This window comes from Apium graveolens, unplaced genomic scaffold, assembly GCF_009905375.1.
Source record: "Apium graveolens cultivar Ventura unplaced genomic scaffold, ASM990537v1 ctg5852, whole genome shotgun sequence".
Taxonomy (NCBI): Eukaryota; Viridiplantae; Streptophyta; class Magnoliopsida; order Apiales; family Apiaceae; genus Apium; species Apium graveolens.
The window spans coordinates 57,105-73,533 of record NW_027419124.1 but is presented as its reverse complement, the minus strand read 5'-3'; the positions used below and the strand labels follow the sequence as shown (position 1 = coordinate 73,533).

General features: G+C 30.6%; 1 protein-coding gene across 1 annotated transcript; it reads left to right on the top strand.

Moving 5' to 3' along the window:
- Positions 1–12,482: 12,482 nt before the first annotated feature.
- LOC141702894 (7-deoxyloganetin glucosyltransferase-like) lies at positions 12,483–14,584 on the top strand. The gene is made up of 2 exons (XM_074506495.1): positions 12,483–13,029; positions 13,437–14,584. Exons 1-2 carry the CDS (start codon positions 12,510–12,512, stop codon positions 14,363–14,365), a joined length of 1,449 nt encoding a protein of 482 aa, XP_074362596.1. The 5' UTR covers positions 12,483–12,509; the 3' UTR covers positions 14,366–14,584.
- Positions 14,585–16,429: the final 1,845 nt, after the last annotated feature.

The following is a 16,429-nucleotide window of genomic DNA, read 5'->3' as shown; positions in this document are numbered from 1 at the left end:
ATTTTGAATATTCATTCGAGGACTTATGATTCCGCTTATTTTATTAAATAATATTATTTATGTTCCTAAAGAATAATGTTTCGATATTTTCCAAGTATTCGGAAAATAATTGATATTATCAAATCATTCTTACTTTAAATATTTCCAGAGTTATTTTCAAGCTTTATCAAAACTATTTTTGGAAGGTTAGAGTGGATCCCAAAACTCGTTTTCAAATTTAAGATCTTCCTTTCGAAGGGGATTTAAATACTCGCTCAAAAAATCTGAGGGATCCGGCTCCGTGATGTATTTTTATATTCACAACAAGGTTGTTGTTTTGATAAAAGAGTTTTTGATTACTTACCCAACACTCGGAAAGTAAAATTCTTGGAACAAGTTAATCCATTAACAGGCATCGCCTGGGAAATATCGGTGAGTTTTTCTTTCCAACTAGATACGACTTCTTGGTGGAGCCGTATCAACAAGTTTCTACTGGGGGGAAAGGGGGGACGAGCTTTACGTTTCAGAGTCATGGATTTCATCTGAACTAGGAGTGGCGTAAGAGGTTGAGTGGCGCCGGCCCAGATGGCTCGGAAGTTCCGCTAAGACGGTCCATTCCTTAGGAGTCCCGTGTTCGGTTGACAAGTAAATCCGGTTGTTCTCCTCTACATGTAGAAAATGATGGGGTTGCACTACTGCGACTGATCATCGTAAGTTGTCTTCCTGGAACCACAAATTCCTAAAATGAGTTCATCATCCAGTTAGGATATTTCTGCAACACTACCCGGAGCATTTCGATCGAAAGGCTACAAATGGGTGATTGCCGAAGTGTTGACAGGGTCAAGGGGTTATAATGATGTTTCCCTCAAATGAAGTATCTCGTAACTTCATTTCTCTTAAACAATATTTCAAAGTTTGAATCTATTCAAGTCTTATATTGTAGTCTCATCTATATGATGAACCTTTGAAAACTTATTATACTTTGAACAGTGGTCGTTCAAGTAGTTTTCTAAAATGGTATAAGTATAGTGAAGTATTTGGTAACTTCATCTCCCTTTAAGCTTATATCCAGTAAGTAATTATCTTACACTTGATAAAGATTTCCAGTAAGTTATCTATTTAGATAATTGCATTATTGATTACATTATATATTATATTGCGATCTGTAATGCTCACTCTTGCTTCATTTCTTCATCACACAACAACAGTTAGGAAAGATGGCCAGACTCCAACAGACCCAACGCAAGAGCATGGGAAGCGTCCTGCGTTTTCCCGTTGATATCATAGCTGCTATAGGTACAGAGGTAGATCTATCTGTAGACCAGGCACTCTATTTTTGGGAATCAATTATGTATAATTATAACTTGTGGCAGATAATGGCAATTAACTGTAAACTTATTAAGTAATCATTTTGGGTTGTAATAACTTTTAAATTATGGATTCAAGGACTTGTACTTATTTCAATTACATCTCTGAGACTATAACGGGTTGTGGTGTGTGTTATTGTGAGGTCACAACATGAGGTTATTTATTTTTAATTAAGTTAAGTAATATTTTTGGAAAGAAAGGCTGTGACAACCCGGATCCCCGACCCCGGATCTGGAGGTGTTACATATATTATGTCGAGTTTCTATTTCATTTGAATTTTATGATTCTAAGTATTTTTAATATAATATTTACTGAAAAGTGGAATCTTTTAACTTGAGCATATAACGATGCCAAGAAGGAGTTGCAGTTGCAGACTGTAATACTGTAGCTTAAAAGATGGTTAGAAGATAAATTGGAACGGAGGGTCTCATTCTACTGAGGATGAATTTTTCGACCAAGACATTGAAAATTTAGAGTTAAAGAAAAAAATGGTTAGAAAATACAAGCTTACTATTTTTTTAATCTTATATACAGAGAAATACAAGATACCCAGCTTGCATGATCACCTCCTCAGACGACGCCACAACTATAACTTATATGGCCGTCAACAAGCGTAACATTTCATTTAGCAATCTACCAGATGTTTTTTCATATATATATTTTTCTGGTAATTCTTTGTGCATATGTGAGGTATATACTTTTAAACGGGTCTCTTAAATTTTCCTATTATTATATTTAAAAATTCTTCTAATTCACGATTTTGATCTTTAGTGCGGTTGCGTTGTATCGCTAAAGTAGTTAAAAGCTAACTCAGGATCCATAAAATCGGCTGGCAGATCAACGATGTGTCACAGCCTACATAGGAGTTCTGATACATCCGTAACTTCTTCTTTCAATTTATAATGACAGGTGAAGTTTCATCACTATTATATGTTAAGGAGATATTGGAGAAAAAATAGAAGCATGGGACTACACGAACCGGCAAGAATATGTTAAGTAAAACACAACTTTTTGAAAGATGATTTATATTAGATAGGAATGGAGATAGTTATTATGATTTATCAATATGCACCTCTATATTTATAATGCTAAAAATAATTGTCAAGCTATTATTCACGCTTACTTACTGTCAATAAGTTTTTTCACTTGCAAGTTGGTTTTAAGGATGTCAAATAATTACTAAGTACTACAAACCTACATAGGCTAGATGCAGTTTTGCAAAAAATGAAATTGCTCGAACCATCCTCTTCTGAGATAAGAATGTCCTTATTCAAGTTTGTCAAGCTTGTCGGTGATTCAAAAATAATCGAATGTGATATGCCAAGTAAACATGATACTACAATGTAAAAGAGTTAATGACATTGGTTTACAAGGGTATACCAAGTTGGGTAGAAAAGTGTCTTACACAATTATACATGAAAATTTGAAATAACTAAATTTTTATTTCGTACATTTTTTATTGTGAGATATATTATATTTTAAAAATAAAAAATATATTGAAAAGGTGGGAGCATGTTTGTTTGTAAAATATGTAAGAGATTCAGTAAAATATTACTATTTTAATTATTTTAAATCTTCTATTAAAATAAATTTTATAATGAAAATAAGCGAGTTTTTTGGACCGCGCGAAGCGCGTTTATATTACCTAGTCTATCTATATATCTATATAAAGGAAAATCCTGCTTATCTAACGTGGCACCTCCAACATCCCTCTTATGTGCTTCTATTTGTTTCGATTTCCTGCGGAAAAAAATCATCAAAAAATCCAACCCTCAGAACTTGAAAAGTTTCACAGAAATTGAAAGGTCTCAAAGAAATTGAAGAGTCTAGGTATTTATTATTTCATTTCGGTTGGGATTGATAAAGACCCTTTGAATGTGTTACCCGGTATCAACACCCCCTGACTCTTGGTCTAATTTTGTGTTCTCCTCCAATTCTCCACCGTCTACTCACCAATTAGCTTATAATTGGTAAACAATTAGCAATGGTTCAAGGTCACTGCGTAGTTCTGTAGGGAAGTTTAATGAAAAAGGTGCGTTTATTCCTCATTTTTTTGTGATTGGTTCATTTCATTTGTTATTTATTATTGAGGGTGCCTTATTTTTTGTTATTGATTGCTTGATGTTATTTGTTGTTATGGGGGATTTTGGTTATCCTGAGGAAAAAAACATACACAGATATGTATGATAATAAAAGAAACTTGTATAAATATGTGTTTGCTTTGAAATTCTAATATGAATGTGCTATGGTTTTTGACCTTCCAAATTATCCAGTTAGGTATGTTGATTCAGCTACATGATTTAACAGTCTCAGGCTCAAGATTGTTAAATATTACAGGGACTATAAACGATTCTTTTGGCCAATAGGGTTCTATTAAGAATTTAGGCAAGTAAATTGAATTAAGTTGTTACTTTTTTTATCTTGTACATCAAAATGCCACCATTTATTATGATGTGTTGTAATATGTATTATTTCTTCAGTGGTATGGGCACGTGGTTACATTCAAAATCCTAATTTAACTGAGGGATGCTACACTAGAATTTAGAAGTAATTTATCCAAATCGTACATATTCTTGAAGCTAGCTGACATTTTAGGCTTATAACCGGATGGTTTTTTATGAATTATTTTTGTTAAATTTGACAATCTAGTAATCAAGTAGTTGAGGTTCTTTAGGTCTTTTCATGTTCAAACTGAAATAGTATAGGGGAAAAACTAAATTGAGATGCTCTTTGTGATGGTTCTATAAAAATAATTTTTGTCTATTTTTATTAACAATATATGGTCCATCTTCCGTATATTCACTCTCTCGGTAATTAAACTATGGGACTATTTCAAGTTTCTTATATTGCTAACTGACTTGTAAATATTATTGAGTTCTTTAGTTGAATGTATGCAGTGGTCGTGGATAACAAATTTGTTAAAAGTGCGTGACAACAGTTCATTGCATTAATTATATAAAGTGAAAATTGGACTTCGTGGACATTGTGCAAGCTATTATGTGATCTGATTAGATTAGTCCTGCTATGTTGCTATTTGTAGGTATTTGAGGCAATTGGGACATTAAAACCAAAATTCCGGAGCAATTTTAAGGATAAACTTTATAAAATAGATTAATTTGAAGGACATATGCTCAAACTTTTACAATAGATAGGTAAGCATGATTAGTATGTTTGATTATTTTCAGTTCAAATTTAGATATTATAATTATTTTCCTTTCTTATGCTAATAAGAGTTTTAGTGTAACAAGATAATCGTTGCATATAAAGTGTAACTAAAGTTTGGATTTATATGAATAAATCCAAAGAACATAAAATGATGTGTCATGACTCTTGGATGTAAAATAGTTATGATCATTTTGTTGCTTCCTTTCGCCCGTGCTTTAGAGTTTGACGGTAGAAATTAAGTTTATCAGGAAATGAAAGACCTAATATTCATGTTTTGAGCGTAGTGTTGGGTTGTATAGCACTTGAATATCCTGTATTATATTCCATACCTATCCACATATTCGTGTTCCTGTATGAAATGTTTACCCGTGTAGACGTCTTGCAAGCAATCTTATATGTGTATAATCTGTACTAAGCATGCTTCATCCAAGTTATGCGCTAATGCTCAATCTCGGGTACATATCTCAATGTCATGTTCTAACTTTCCTAAAAGTTTTAGGCTAACTAAAAATGGCCACCCGAATTTAAGTAAATGGTTGGTATAGGTACGAATAGAGGCAAATCCATCGGGAAGAACCCATTTCCCAACTCCCTGCATTAAAAAAACATTATTAATGAAACCATAGCTAGGATGATAATATAAATGCATCAGTGTTTAGGTTATCTATTTAGAGTGAGTTTTGCACTTCACTAAATTCACGGCTGAATGTTAGGTCGTTGCATTCATCATTATTTATATGATATGGATGTTATCTCTAGGGGGCTTGAAGATTATTAAATAAGTTATTCCTTATGAACACTCATAATAATTTTTTGGAAACTATCCAGCTTAAAGAAGCAATATGGGTCAGAATATTACTATTCCATTAATAATTATATTTCCTAAATATATAATTGTTCATTTGAACTTAATAGAAGTTACCAGGAACACCTATTTCGCGATAACAAATAATGAAAGTTATCATTTATCTTTAAAATGAGTTGGCTTGTATTTGCTTAAACACATGTTTACACATGGACACGTATATGTAGCGCTTTCAAGAGTCAGAAGGCTTAGACACTTAATTAATCATAGTAAATGCTGATAGGGAGGCGAAGGGCCAGACTTTTATAAAAATATTGTGTGTAAAGTGGTCTGCATTAGTATTCAAGGGTCCACACTGTTATTTCTGGAATGGATCTCATCTTCCATTTGTTTGAATATTTTTGGTTGCATTAGTACATAAGGGTTTCTAACCATTGAAGGAGAGAGACTTTTTCCGGTGGGAGGGGCATGGCTTAAAGTAGTATACTTATTTTGTCAAACTATTTTCTGGATTGATATTTCTCTCTAGGTACCTAATTACTATTTTACCCAGTTATTTTGTTTGATCATAAAGTAAAGTAGCGATTGTCATTTTCCTTCCCTTGCTCTTTAATACTTTTATGGCTTATGTTCCTACTGCAATCTGTACAAAATTAAAAGTTGGGAGACTGATTACTTGACCATATAATTTATATAAAGTTATATTTATTGGTGTGTTAGGTTGTGACATGTTAAAAGTATAAGTAAAATAAGAAATCTCTGTGAGAAATAATAAAAATCAAACTGAATTAGAAAAAAAATAGCAAACTGGATAGGACATTTATGTGACGAAAGTAAAATAAATTGAACATCTGCACAAAGTAAGGTGTCATTGTGGTTTTAAACTATAAGCATGTCATTTTGTAATGGGTAACAACTGAACCTGTTGTTATATGTTCAGACTTGTAAATTCATTGATTCAATCCAGTTAAAAACAATATCCCTGCTAAACTACATTTTACCATCATAATAATTTAATTTGTCAAGAATATTTGGAAGTTTGCATCATACTCACATAATCTTAGTCTCTCTTTGGAACAAATGCCTCGAAGAAATAGTTGAGCCAATGTCGTTATTGTTGTCGGTTAAGGAGTCGACTGCAAAGATGCACCTTAGGGCCAACTGCTGTGGATGTTAGTATGTTCTTTGTTATCTTTTAAATTTGAAATATTTTGTTGCGGCTGTAATAACCAAGTTTCGGTTTCTCTTTATTATGTCAGAATGTGTAGAAAGTATGAATATTGTTGTTTTTTATTCTTTAAATTCACCTTTGCATAGAATTTTTATGTTTTACATTTTTCAATTGCAGCATAGGAATTGAGAGGGTCTAGACCTGAAAGCGGACATTAGAAAAAATGAAAAAGAACAAAAATCAGAGGTATATGTGACCTGGGCTGCTATTTATTAAGGATCTCAGACATATACCTTAAATCTCTCAAAAAACACGATCATGAGGTTGGTAGAGTTCTTTTTTCAAGAATTTATGAAGTTAGAAAGTATCTAAACTTCGAGTACAATTTTTTCAAATAGATAGTTACTTAGTTACTGGTCATCCTTATAACTCTTTTGTGCATTGGTTGTGTAGTTGTTTAGGAATTTTGGTTGTATGTAGATGTACATTTTTAAGGGAGAAATTTGATGTATGTATGATTATAAGAATTGCTTCCCCATTTACAACTATTTACATGATTATTCCAAAAAGGCATTTATATTTGCTTTACTCAAAATTAAAGAGAAGAAATATTACTTACCTTATCTCAATTTCTACATGAATGGTTTAAAATAAAATTTAAAATAATATTTTCTTTAGACATGCCTAGATCCAATCATTTTTTTGCTAATTTGCATCCAATCATTCTTAATTTTTTAATAATGGATTACAGTCACTTTTGTTTTTAAAACTAAATGTAATTTTTTATATTTATATTTAAGAGTGATTTTACTTTTTGACTTTAAGTTGAAAGATAAATTTTCTTGTAACAAGTTAAAAATTTATTTAAAGTAAAGAAAAAAAATTCAAAACCATAAGAGAAGCATCATTTCAGCTAAATAATTTGTTTTAACTTTGTTTAACAAAAGTTAAAATTACCATATATGCTCACTACCTTTTTTTCATTTTTATGTTTTTTATTAACTAATTAGTGGAATTTAAACATTTTATTTTAAATTATTTTAAGTTTTAAGTTATAATCTTCAAGTATAGTTGAACCACTAATTCTACGGTGATTCTATTTCAAAAACAATGAAGGTGATAATTATTGTATACGTATTGTCAACGTCAATGGAAATTGATCAAAAATATTAAGAATTAATAACTTAAAAACAAAACAAAATTTGAATTTAATATATATTTTTAACAAAGTTGCTATATTTTAATTTTTGTATATATTCCAACATATTATTTTATATATTTTCTAAAATATTTTTCTCTAACCGCGCGAAGCGCGATTTTCACGCCTAGTTGATAATATACAGAAGAATAGACCATAAAGGACTAGACTAATACGAACTCAACACGGTGTTTACAGGAGGGGCTGGGTAAAAAAAAAAATTCCCGCGAATTCTCTATAAAGATAAGTGAACAAACTAGCATATACATGTAAGAGTAAAATCACATAATTCAAGAAAAATAAGTAATAAAGTAATAATTTACAGTGAAAAAATAAAATAAAATTTACTCAGAATAAAAATAAATGTTTGACCTCACACTTATTAAGTGTATTAAAATTAAAATATACACATATTTAATTCAATGTTATATTGGTACTCACATTCAATCACTTGTATTAGATTCAAGAAAACTAAATAACTTTAAAAAAAGAACAAAATAAATCAATCAATCCAACTGATCAAATAAATAAATAAATAATTTACATCGTTAAAGAACAAAAATTAATTTAAGGATGATTGATGAATAATATGATAACGGATAAAAAGTCTTTTTTCTTATTTGCAGTAGTGTAGCCCTAGTACATATGCGTGCCTTTTTTTTCTTTTTTTTTTGCCAAATTTAAAGCAGATTTCATTAATGACTTGAAAGAGATTTAATCGGGACAAACCCCCAACTGATCATGCAACCAGGTTGAAAAACAAATAGAGCTAAATAATTAGCCATTTTGTTTCCGGATTGCTTAACAAACTGAATACAAATATTCTGAAAATTAAAAATGAAGGTAATGGTTTCCCGGACAATCCAGCACGCATCTCCCCCGAAAACAGTAGCTTCACAATTGACCCTCACATTAATTCGATTGATATTGCAATGTTCAGAGGACTCAGTTGCAACAACGGAGTTTAGAGGCCTCATATTATGAACAAATTTTTTTTGTGAGAGGTGAGCACATGTGATTTTTACCACCGTTCCAAACGCACCCCAGCTATCTACCTGCCGGACACCAGCTATAGACCTGCCGAAAGTGTTGTTGATGCGAGATATCCAGATCTCCCAATACACCATCCAATTCATTTTCAACACAACCACCACATCGCACAAAGCGAGACACATCGCATAAAGCGAGACAATCAAACACACAAATAATAACTTAAACAGAACAATACGAAAAAATCCAAAATTCAAAAATCTCGGAATAACAACAAATTGTAATATGTTGTTAAACCAGAGATTTTGAATCCAAAAACTGAATTTTATTATAAAATCTAAGCTCTTACCTTAGTAGATCTGAAAGTGAAAAACTGTAATGGATTTTTCGAGTTTTGTAAAACAAATCTCGATTTTATTAAAGAAAAAGTGAATAAAAGAAGAAGATGAAGATGAAGATGAATATGGAGATAGAGATGGGTAGAAAGGGGGAAAAAGAAGGTAGGGCGGCTAGGGTTAGGTGAAGTTAGGGCGTGCCTTTTTTTTCTATTTTGTTTATAACATTAAATATGGTAATAGGTTGTCTTACTTTTTCAAGATAATAACCCATTTAGTTTTCATATTATTATGTAATGGAATATCTACAGGTTATATGAGTGGGCCTTCTCAAATATTTAACTGGGTTAATCTGTAAGAGCATCTCCAACGCTCATCACCCTGTTAGGTAAAATGTCTATGTGGCAGTCTGATATAGATAATATCTAAAATTTTGATCACTCCAACGGGAGCTCCTATTAGGTATATTTTTAGATCACGTAAAAAGGGCACGCTACATTTGTTGAATGTACTCCCATCATCTAAACTAATACACGTCAGCCATACTTAAAATATGGTCTAACCTAATGCTATCATATGTTCTCTGGTATAAATATTCTTTTTATAATAAATAGCATACTATTTTAAATAATTTTTAATATTATTTAATTATTAACTAAAATAAAAATTGTAATATTATATTATAATAAACTATGCTTAATTTAAAAATTATATATATATGTATAAGTAATGTTTATTAATTTTATGTTTTCCATTTATAAATATGTTATTGTATTTATAAATGTAATAATTTTTTATTTTATAATATTTAATTTAAAATATTTTCATAAATATAAAAAATAAAAATATTTTCATTAAATATTTTTGATTTAAATACATGTTTTATTTTCAATTGTATTAAATATAAATAGCTTAAATTAATTTTAACTATATATTTAAAATTAAAAATAAAATAATATTTGGTATATAGGCTAATGAATATAGCTAATACCACTGGAGTATAAATCCTTACAGGTTCAACAAAATTTTAGCTAATGGTGTTTTAGCTAACAAGTTCACCTAATACCCTTGGAGATACTCTAATAAGATAGAATTATATACAGAATTTTAATATATTGTTAAAATTTCACGCCCACCCTAATCATGGGCTAGGTCCGCCCGTGTTTAGAAAATAACTAGTCGTATATATAACGATCACGGGTCGACGAGATTATTTTGGAGAGACTAATTGGCAAATTGGCCGGGGGCGATGAGCTCCTCAAGATTGAAGCTTAATAACATTGCACTGGTTTTAGAGGTATGAAAAATGAAGACAGGGAAATAATTGCATTCGGATGTAATTTCTTATAATTTGTATCTAAATACATCAAATTTGTATAGTATTTTCACATGTAATTGTGATGTGCGCATCCATTTAACATATTGTTAAATTTCTTCGTATATCTTATGCATTTCAGGATGATAAATTTCTGTATATATAAATATATATATGTGAGAACGATAAATTTAGATGTATATATATATATATATTCCATACATCATGAATTTTGTATTTCTCATAGGATAAAAAATTGATCTTTTCAATGAATGAAAGTTTTAGATAATAAATATTAAAGAAAATTATTTTTTATCTTGATTAAATATTTAGCCCCACATACACTCGGCACTTTTCGATCCCTTTACTTTTTCTTATTAGCTGCCAATACTTTGGTGTTGATTTTTCACATAATATTAAACATCTTAAAATTTCGAGTGAACTTAAGTTATGAATATAATATATATGAGTTCACACGTTATGAGATATTGCACATTAATGATGAGATATTGCATCTTAATTTTACAAATTCTTGAATTGTGCCACTCTCGGTTCTTACCAATGACCTTTATCTTTTCAATATTTAATTGAACACCCTCTTCAGTTGTCTTTGGCACTTCATCGGTTATTTACATTAAAAAAAAGTTATTACATTAAAACATCTTCGATACAATCTTTAAACATGTTTTAAATCTAAAAATAAAAAGTATAACTCAAAATGAAGTTCCAAGAGATTCTTACTGTAAAAAACTCCTCTCACTTCTCTTTTTTAAGAGTAACCGGTAGCTCTTAACTTATATTTTATTAATAAAATTTGAATATATTTGTCATAGCCATTTAGTTGTCAATTTTTTATTTTGGTCACTAAAGTAAAAATATAAAAAAGTTTAGTTCAATTTAGTCTTTTATCTTTAATATATGTATTAACAAATCAAATATTAATTAAATGTCATATCATAAGTACGGCCGACCTCTAATTATGTAAACGAGAATATAATCAATATTGACCACATTTTCTAAAAGAGGAAAGAAAGATATAATTTAAGTTGGCTATATTCGTCCCATTATTTAGAAATAGTTAGGAAGAGGAAAAATAAAAATTTAGAAAAAATATCTAGCTCGACATTTACTAACAAAATATTAAAAATATTTATTCATCTGTCACATGTCATTGTATTTTTCTAAATGTATATGACACATGCACGAGAGTGGGGGGCATACTAATCTATTAGTGGACCTCCTTGTAATCGCTACAGAAATCCATCCTGTGGTTTAAAATGTTCGTGATGTATCATTTTCAAAAATCTGATGATTAGGAATCAGCCAACCATAATCAGCCCAACTTGTTTTGCAATTATTGTCGGGTCGGGGTCGGGGCTCGTGCATGGACGAATCCAGAAATCATGGAATGGTATGTTATCGAACTAAAATTTTAGATTCGTCACATCCCTATTTTAGTTGTGCATAATTCATGGTTAGTTGCTGGATGCCTTTATTCTTCTATAGAACTGAGACAAATAATGAGCACACATTTCATTAAATGCGTTTTAATATTTATGATTTTAGTCTGAGAAATTGAAAATTGGTTCAGACTCCGGAAAAATGAGTACTCGAAACTCGGAATAGGTACTCATATTACTAATTGAGTATTATTATTATATTAATTTAATTTCTCATATATTAAATTCATTTTATTTGAACTTTTGTGTACATGTATTAAAACTTATATATATTTTTTAGATAAGATGTAGTTTTACAGAGTACTAATAACAAAATAAAATTATCTAATAATACTAATAATTTTAATGTCATACTAGAAATAATAGAGTTTAACTAGAGGTTACTTATTTGATAATTTTTTATAAAATAATTAAATATAAGTTTTAATAAGATTTCATGTATATTTTAATAAATATCAATACTTATTTTTAAAAATGAGAAAATCAAACTCAAGTTTGATTAGAATACGTGGAGTCAAAATAAAATTTTGGTTGATTTTTAATAAAGTCAGTTTTAAAACGAATTACTCGAAAATCAGATTAAATGTGGGTTAAAAACTAGTGCTGGGCTATTTTGATGAGAGCATTAGTTTTATTAGTTGGATCATTGTCCTTATATACCCGACGCAGCTGCTCATTGTTTGTAAAAACAAATACAGAGAAAACAATATAACAAAAGATTACATGGACACGATTACTGAAGCCAACAATAAGCCTCATGCCTTGTGCATTCCATTTCCTGCACAAGGTCACATAACTCCCATGCTAAAACTAGCCAAACTCCTTCACCACAAAGGCTTTCATATTTCATTTGTCAACACCGACTTTAACCACAACCGCCTTATTAAATCTCACGGTGGGGATGGCCTCAATGGCTTGTCTGACTTCCGGTTTTACTCTATCCCTGATGGTCTACCTCCCTCGAATCCTGATGCAACTCAAGATGTTCCTACAATGTGTAAGTACACTCGAATCAACTGCTTGGCTCCTTTTAGCAACCTCATTTCGGAACTCAATGACTCTTCCGTCTCTGGGGTACCCCCTGTGACATGCATTGTCGCTGATGCCATCATGACCTTCACTATGGAAGCTGCTCAACAGTTTAATATTCCTGAGCTGCTGTTTTGGACGGCAAGTGCTTGCGGCCTCATAGCATATATGCAGTACCACCAACTCGTGGAAAAAGGCTATACACCACTACAAGGTAAAATTTATTATTCATTCAATAATGAGTACTTTGTTATTGCTTAAATGACTGCATCTCCCAACGCATCCTCTATACCTCAATGTAGCTTCATCAGTTTTGTTAGATAAACAAATTTCGGGATTTTTCACATACGAGATGTAATTAACATTCTTACTCTGTCACCCACATAATCATATGGTTTATTACAAGGATCTCATATTGAGTACAACGGCTGGAACTGGAGTTGCCTAACTCTACTATAACAGTACCATGCTGATAACTAGATTGTCTATCGAATTGTGCAGTTTTGACTTTTATTAGACTTGCATTTTATTTATGATCCTCATAGTGAAGTACATAATTAATTTTTAACAAGTATATAAACTACAAATATAACACTAAATTTTCTATGGTTTGCAATGCAGATACGAGCTATGAAACAAATGGATATCTAGATACAATCATAGATTGGGCTCCTGGAATGAAAGATGTGAAATTGAAGGATTTTCCGAGTTTCATCAGAACTACAGACCCAAATGATATCATGCTTAATTTCTTTATAGCTGAGATTGCAGCGATACCTATAGCTCAGGCAGTTATAATAAACACATTTGACGCTCTTGAACAGGATGCTTTGGAAGCAGTTTCTGCCAGTCAACCAAATATCTATACCATTGGTCCGATGCACTTAATGATCAATCAGTTCCAAGATAAAACACTTAAGTCCATCAGCTCAAGTTTGTGGAAAGAAGAGGATAGCTGCATTGATTGGCTTGACAAAAAAAACCCAAACTCAGTTGTTTATGTGAACTTTGGTAGTATCACTACCATGACCGCTAAACAGCTCACCGAGTTTGCATGGGGTTTAGCTAATAGCAAAAATCACTTCTTGTGGATAATCAGGCCTGATATAATATCTGGCGACAAAGCCAAGATCCCTCCTGAGTTTGTGGTTGAAACAAGAGAAAGAGGCAGGCTGGCAAGCTGGTGCAATCAAGAAATAGTCCTAAAACACCCTGCCGTTGGAGTGTTTTTAACACATAACGGGTGGAATTCGACTATTGAGAGCATTGCAAGTGGCGTGCCTGTAATCTGTTGGCCATTCTTTGCTGAACAGCAGACGAATTGTAAGTACAGTTGTGTGGAATGGGAAATTGGAATGGAGATTGATAACAATGTCAAGAGAGATGAAGTAGAGGAGCTGGTGCGGGAGCTAATGGACGGAGATAAGGGGAAGAAATTCAAGAAGAATGCAGTGGAGTGGAAAAACAAAGCCGAAGCAGCTATTAGCTCTAGTGGTTCTTCTACCAAAAATTTGGACAAATTGGTCGATGAGGTGCTACCACCAAAGTAGTTGAAATCTGGTAGCAACTACATACACCAAAAGCTCCAAACTTCCAGATGCAAAGATCTAAAGATCATTATTAACTTAATTCAGTGAAAATCATTACCATAAAGTTCATCTATTTGTTGTTTTAATGCTTGAGCCTTGTATTTCCATATATGTATTAATAAAGTCTTTGCTTGTTTTTGAAATAAACTCTGAAATTTGTTGTTGATTTTAACTTAAGGATGTACATGCAAACAGTATACACTTGAAATGCATTGCATACGTGAGTGTGACACCCGAGAGGGGCATCTTAACATAAGCTTCTATACCAACTACCACGTGTCGCAAACAAGTTAATGTGACCATGAAATGAAATGGAGATTTCCCCACTAATAGCAAATACATTTCAGCTGTTTCTCAAGACCCACAAATAACAGACAGGTTTCTTAATAAATATAAATTATAATTTAAAATTTAAAATTTAAAATTAAAAATAATAGTGATTTGGCTGTTTGGATAATTTTATTTTTAATTTAATGTACTTTTTTATAAAAAAATATACGGATCTAAAATTAAAAAAATACTAGTAATTAAAGGTGGAATAAATGTTTATAAAACACATAGGTTTTACATATAAAAATACAATATTTACAAGACCAACCAACAACCTCATATAATATCATATAGGAAAATATTAGTGGAGAACCCTTAATTTTATTATAAAATTTTATTATATATGTTCAATTTTATTTTTAGAAAATATAAAATTCGATATTAATGTAGAATAATTATTATATTCGAATATAATAAAAAGTTTAACACTTAAAATTTTAAAAAAATGATTTTAAATTTTATCCAGTTGTAAAAGAATTTGGGATAAATGTGATTCTACAATACAACTACTTCAAACAATTTCATTAATTTATAATGATTTTTTAAATAAAAAATTATGCAACTTAATTTTTTGATTTGATAACTAAAATTTGCAACTATAAATAATGAAAAATGAACAATTTATATATTTTATATTTTCTAAATAATAGCCCTATACATAACTCTATATAGCCAGCGAGTGTTCAAGAATTGCCATCAATATTAGATATTCACAAAAAAATATAAATACAAGTTAGTTTGTTGTACTTTTTTTAGATTCTCCAAAAAGTGGGATTGGAACTTGTAACAAGGAGGCGCCTTTCTTGAGAGCAAGTTAGTTTGTACTTCATCTCATATTATATGTGTTGTGATTATTAGATAGTTAATTTGACCGAATATTAAAAACTTGTTAAAAATATTAATTATTTATAAATCTGAAAAAAAAAATTAAAGTGGATTAGATATTTTTTTTTATAATAATATCATTTTTTTAGTTTTTTTAATTGTACGATAAGTGTAATATGCGACAAAGGTCTATTTAACTAGTTAATATTCAAAAGTTATTTATTCAAAATTTTTGAGTTAAAATATTTAAGAGTTTTGAGTTACAATTTTAAATTTTTTTTGTCAGGTAAAATTTTAAAATTTAAAAACACACTTAAATACAAATAACATGCGAATCAGGATAAAAGTTGAATAATTCTAATTCGATACAAGTCAAATTAATTTATTAATGTAATTAATCATTTCTGCTTGTGAGTTGTGACCATAAAATAACCCAAACACTCAGCAATAAGATATATATAACCCAGCTTTTACTTCATCCAAGGTGGAGTAGGTGACCTCTCCCAAACAGCACCATTATCCATGTGGCCAAAAAAATATTTTAAGATTTAATAATACTGTATTTTGGGATTTCAAGTTTACCCGGTGTATTCATAAAATCGTGAACTTTAAATCCATACATTTTCCACCCTCGGATCTCTCCGATATCCAAATTATACTATTTAAATCTTGGGCTGAATTGGGTCGTATAATGTTACTGAATTTTATAAATCCAAAGAGTTATTTAAGTTATTTCACACCTATATTAAGATCACATATAATATGCATCCAAATATATATACGAATAGTTTCTCTAACCCCTTTAATCTTACCCTCTCATCCCTTTTTTCATTTCAATCAAAATTTTGAGCTTGAACAAAGGCATCCTAA

Excerpts from the sequence above, each read along its gene's own strand:
- LOC141702894 (XM_074506495.1), top strand. The coding sequence starts at position 12,510 with ATGGACACGATTACTGAAGCCAACAATAAGCCTCATGCCTTGTGCATT. Across the intron at positions 13,030-13,436 it reads AGGCTATACACCACTACAAG|ATACGAGCTATGAAACAAAT; the intron begins GTAAAATTTATT and ends TTTGCAATGCAG.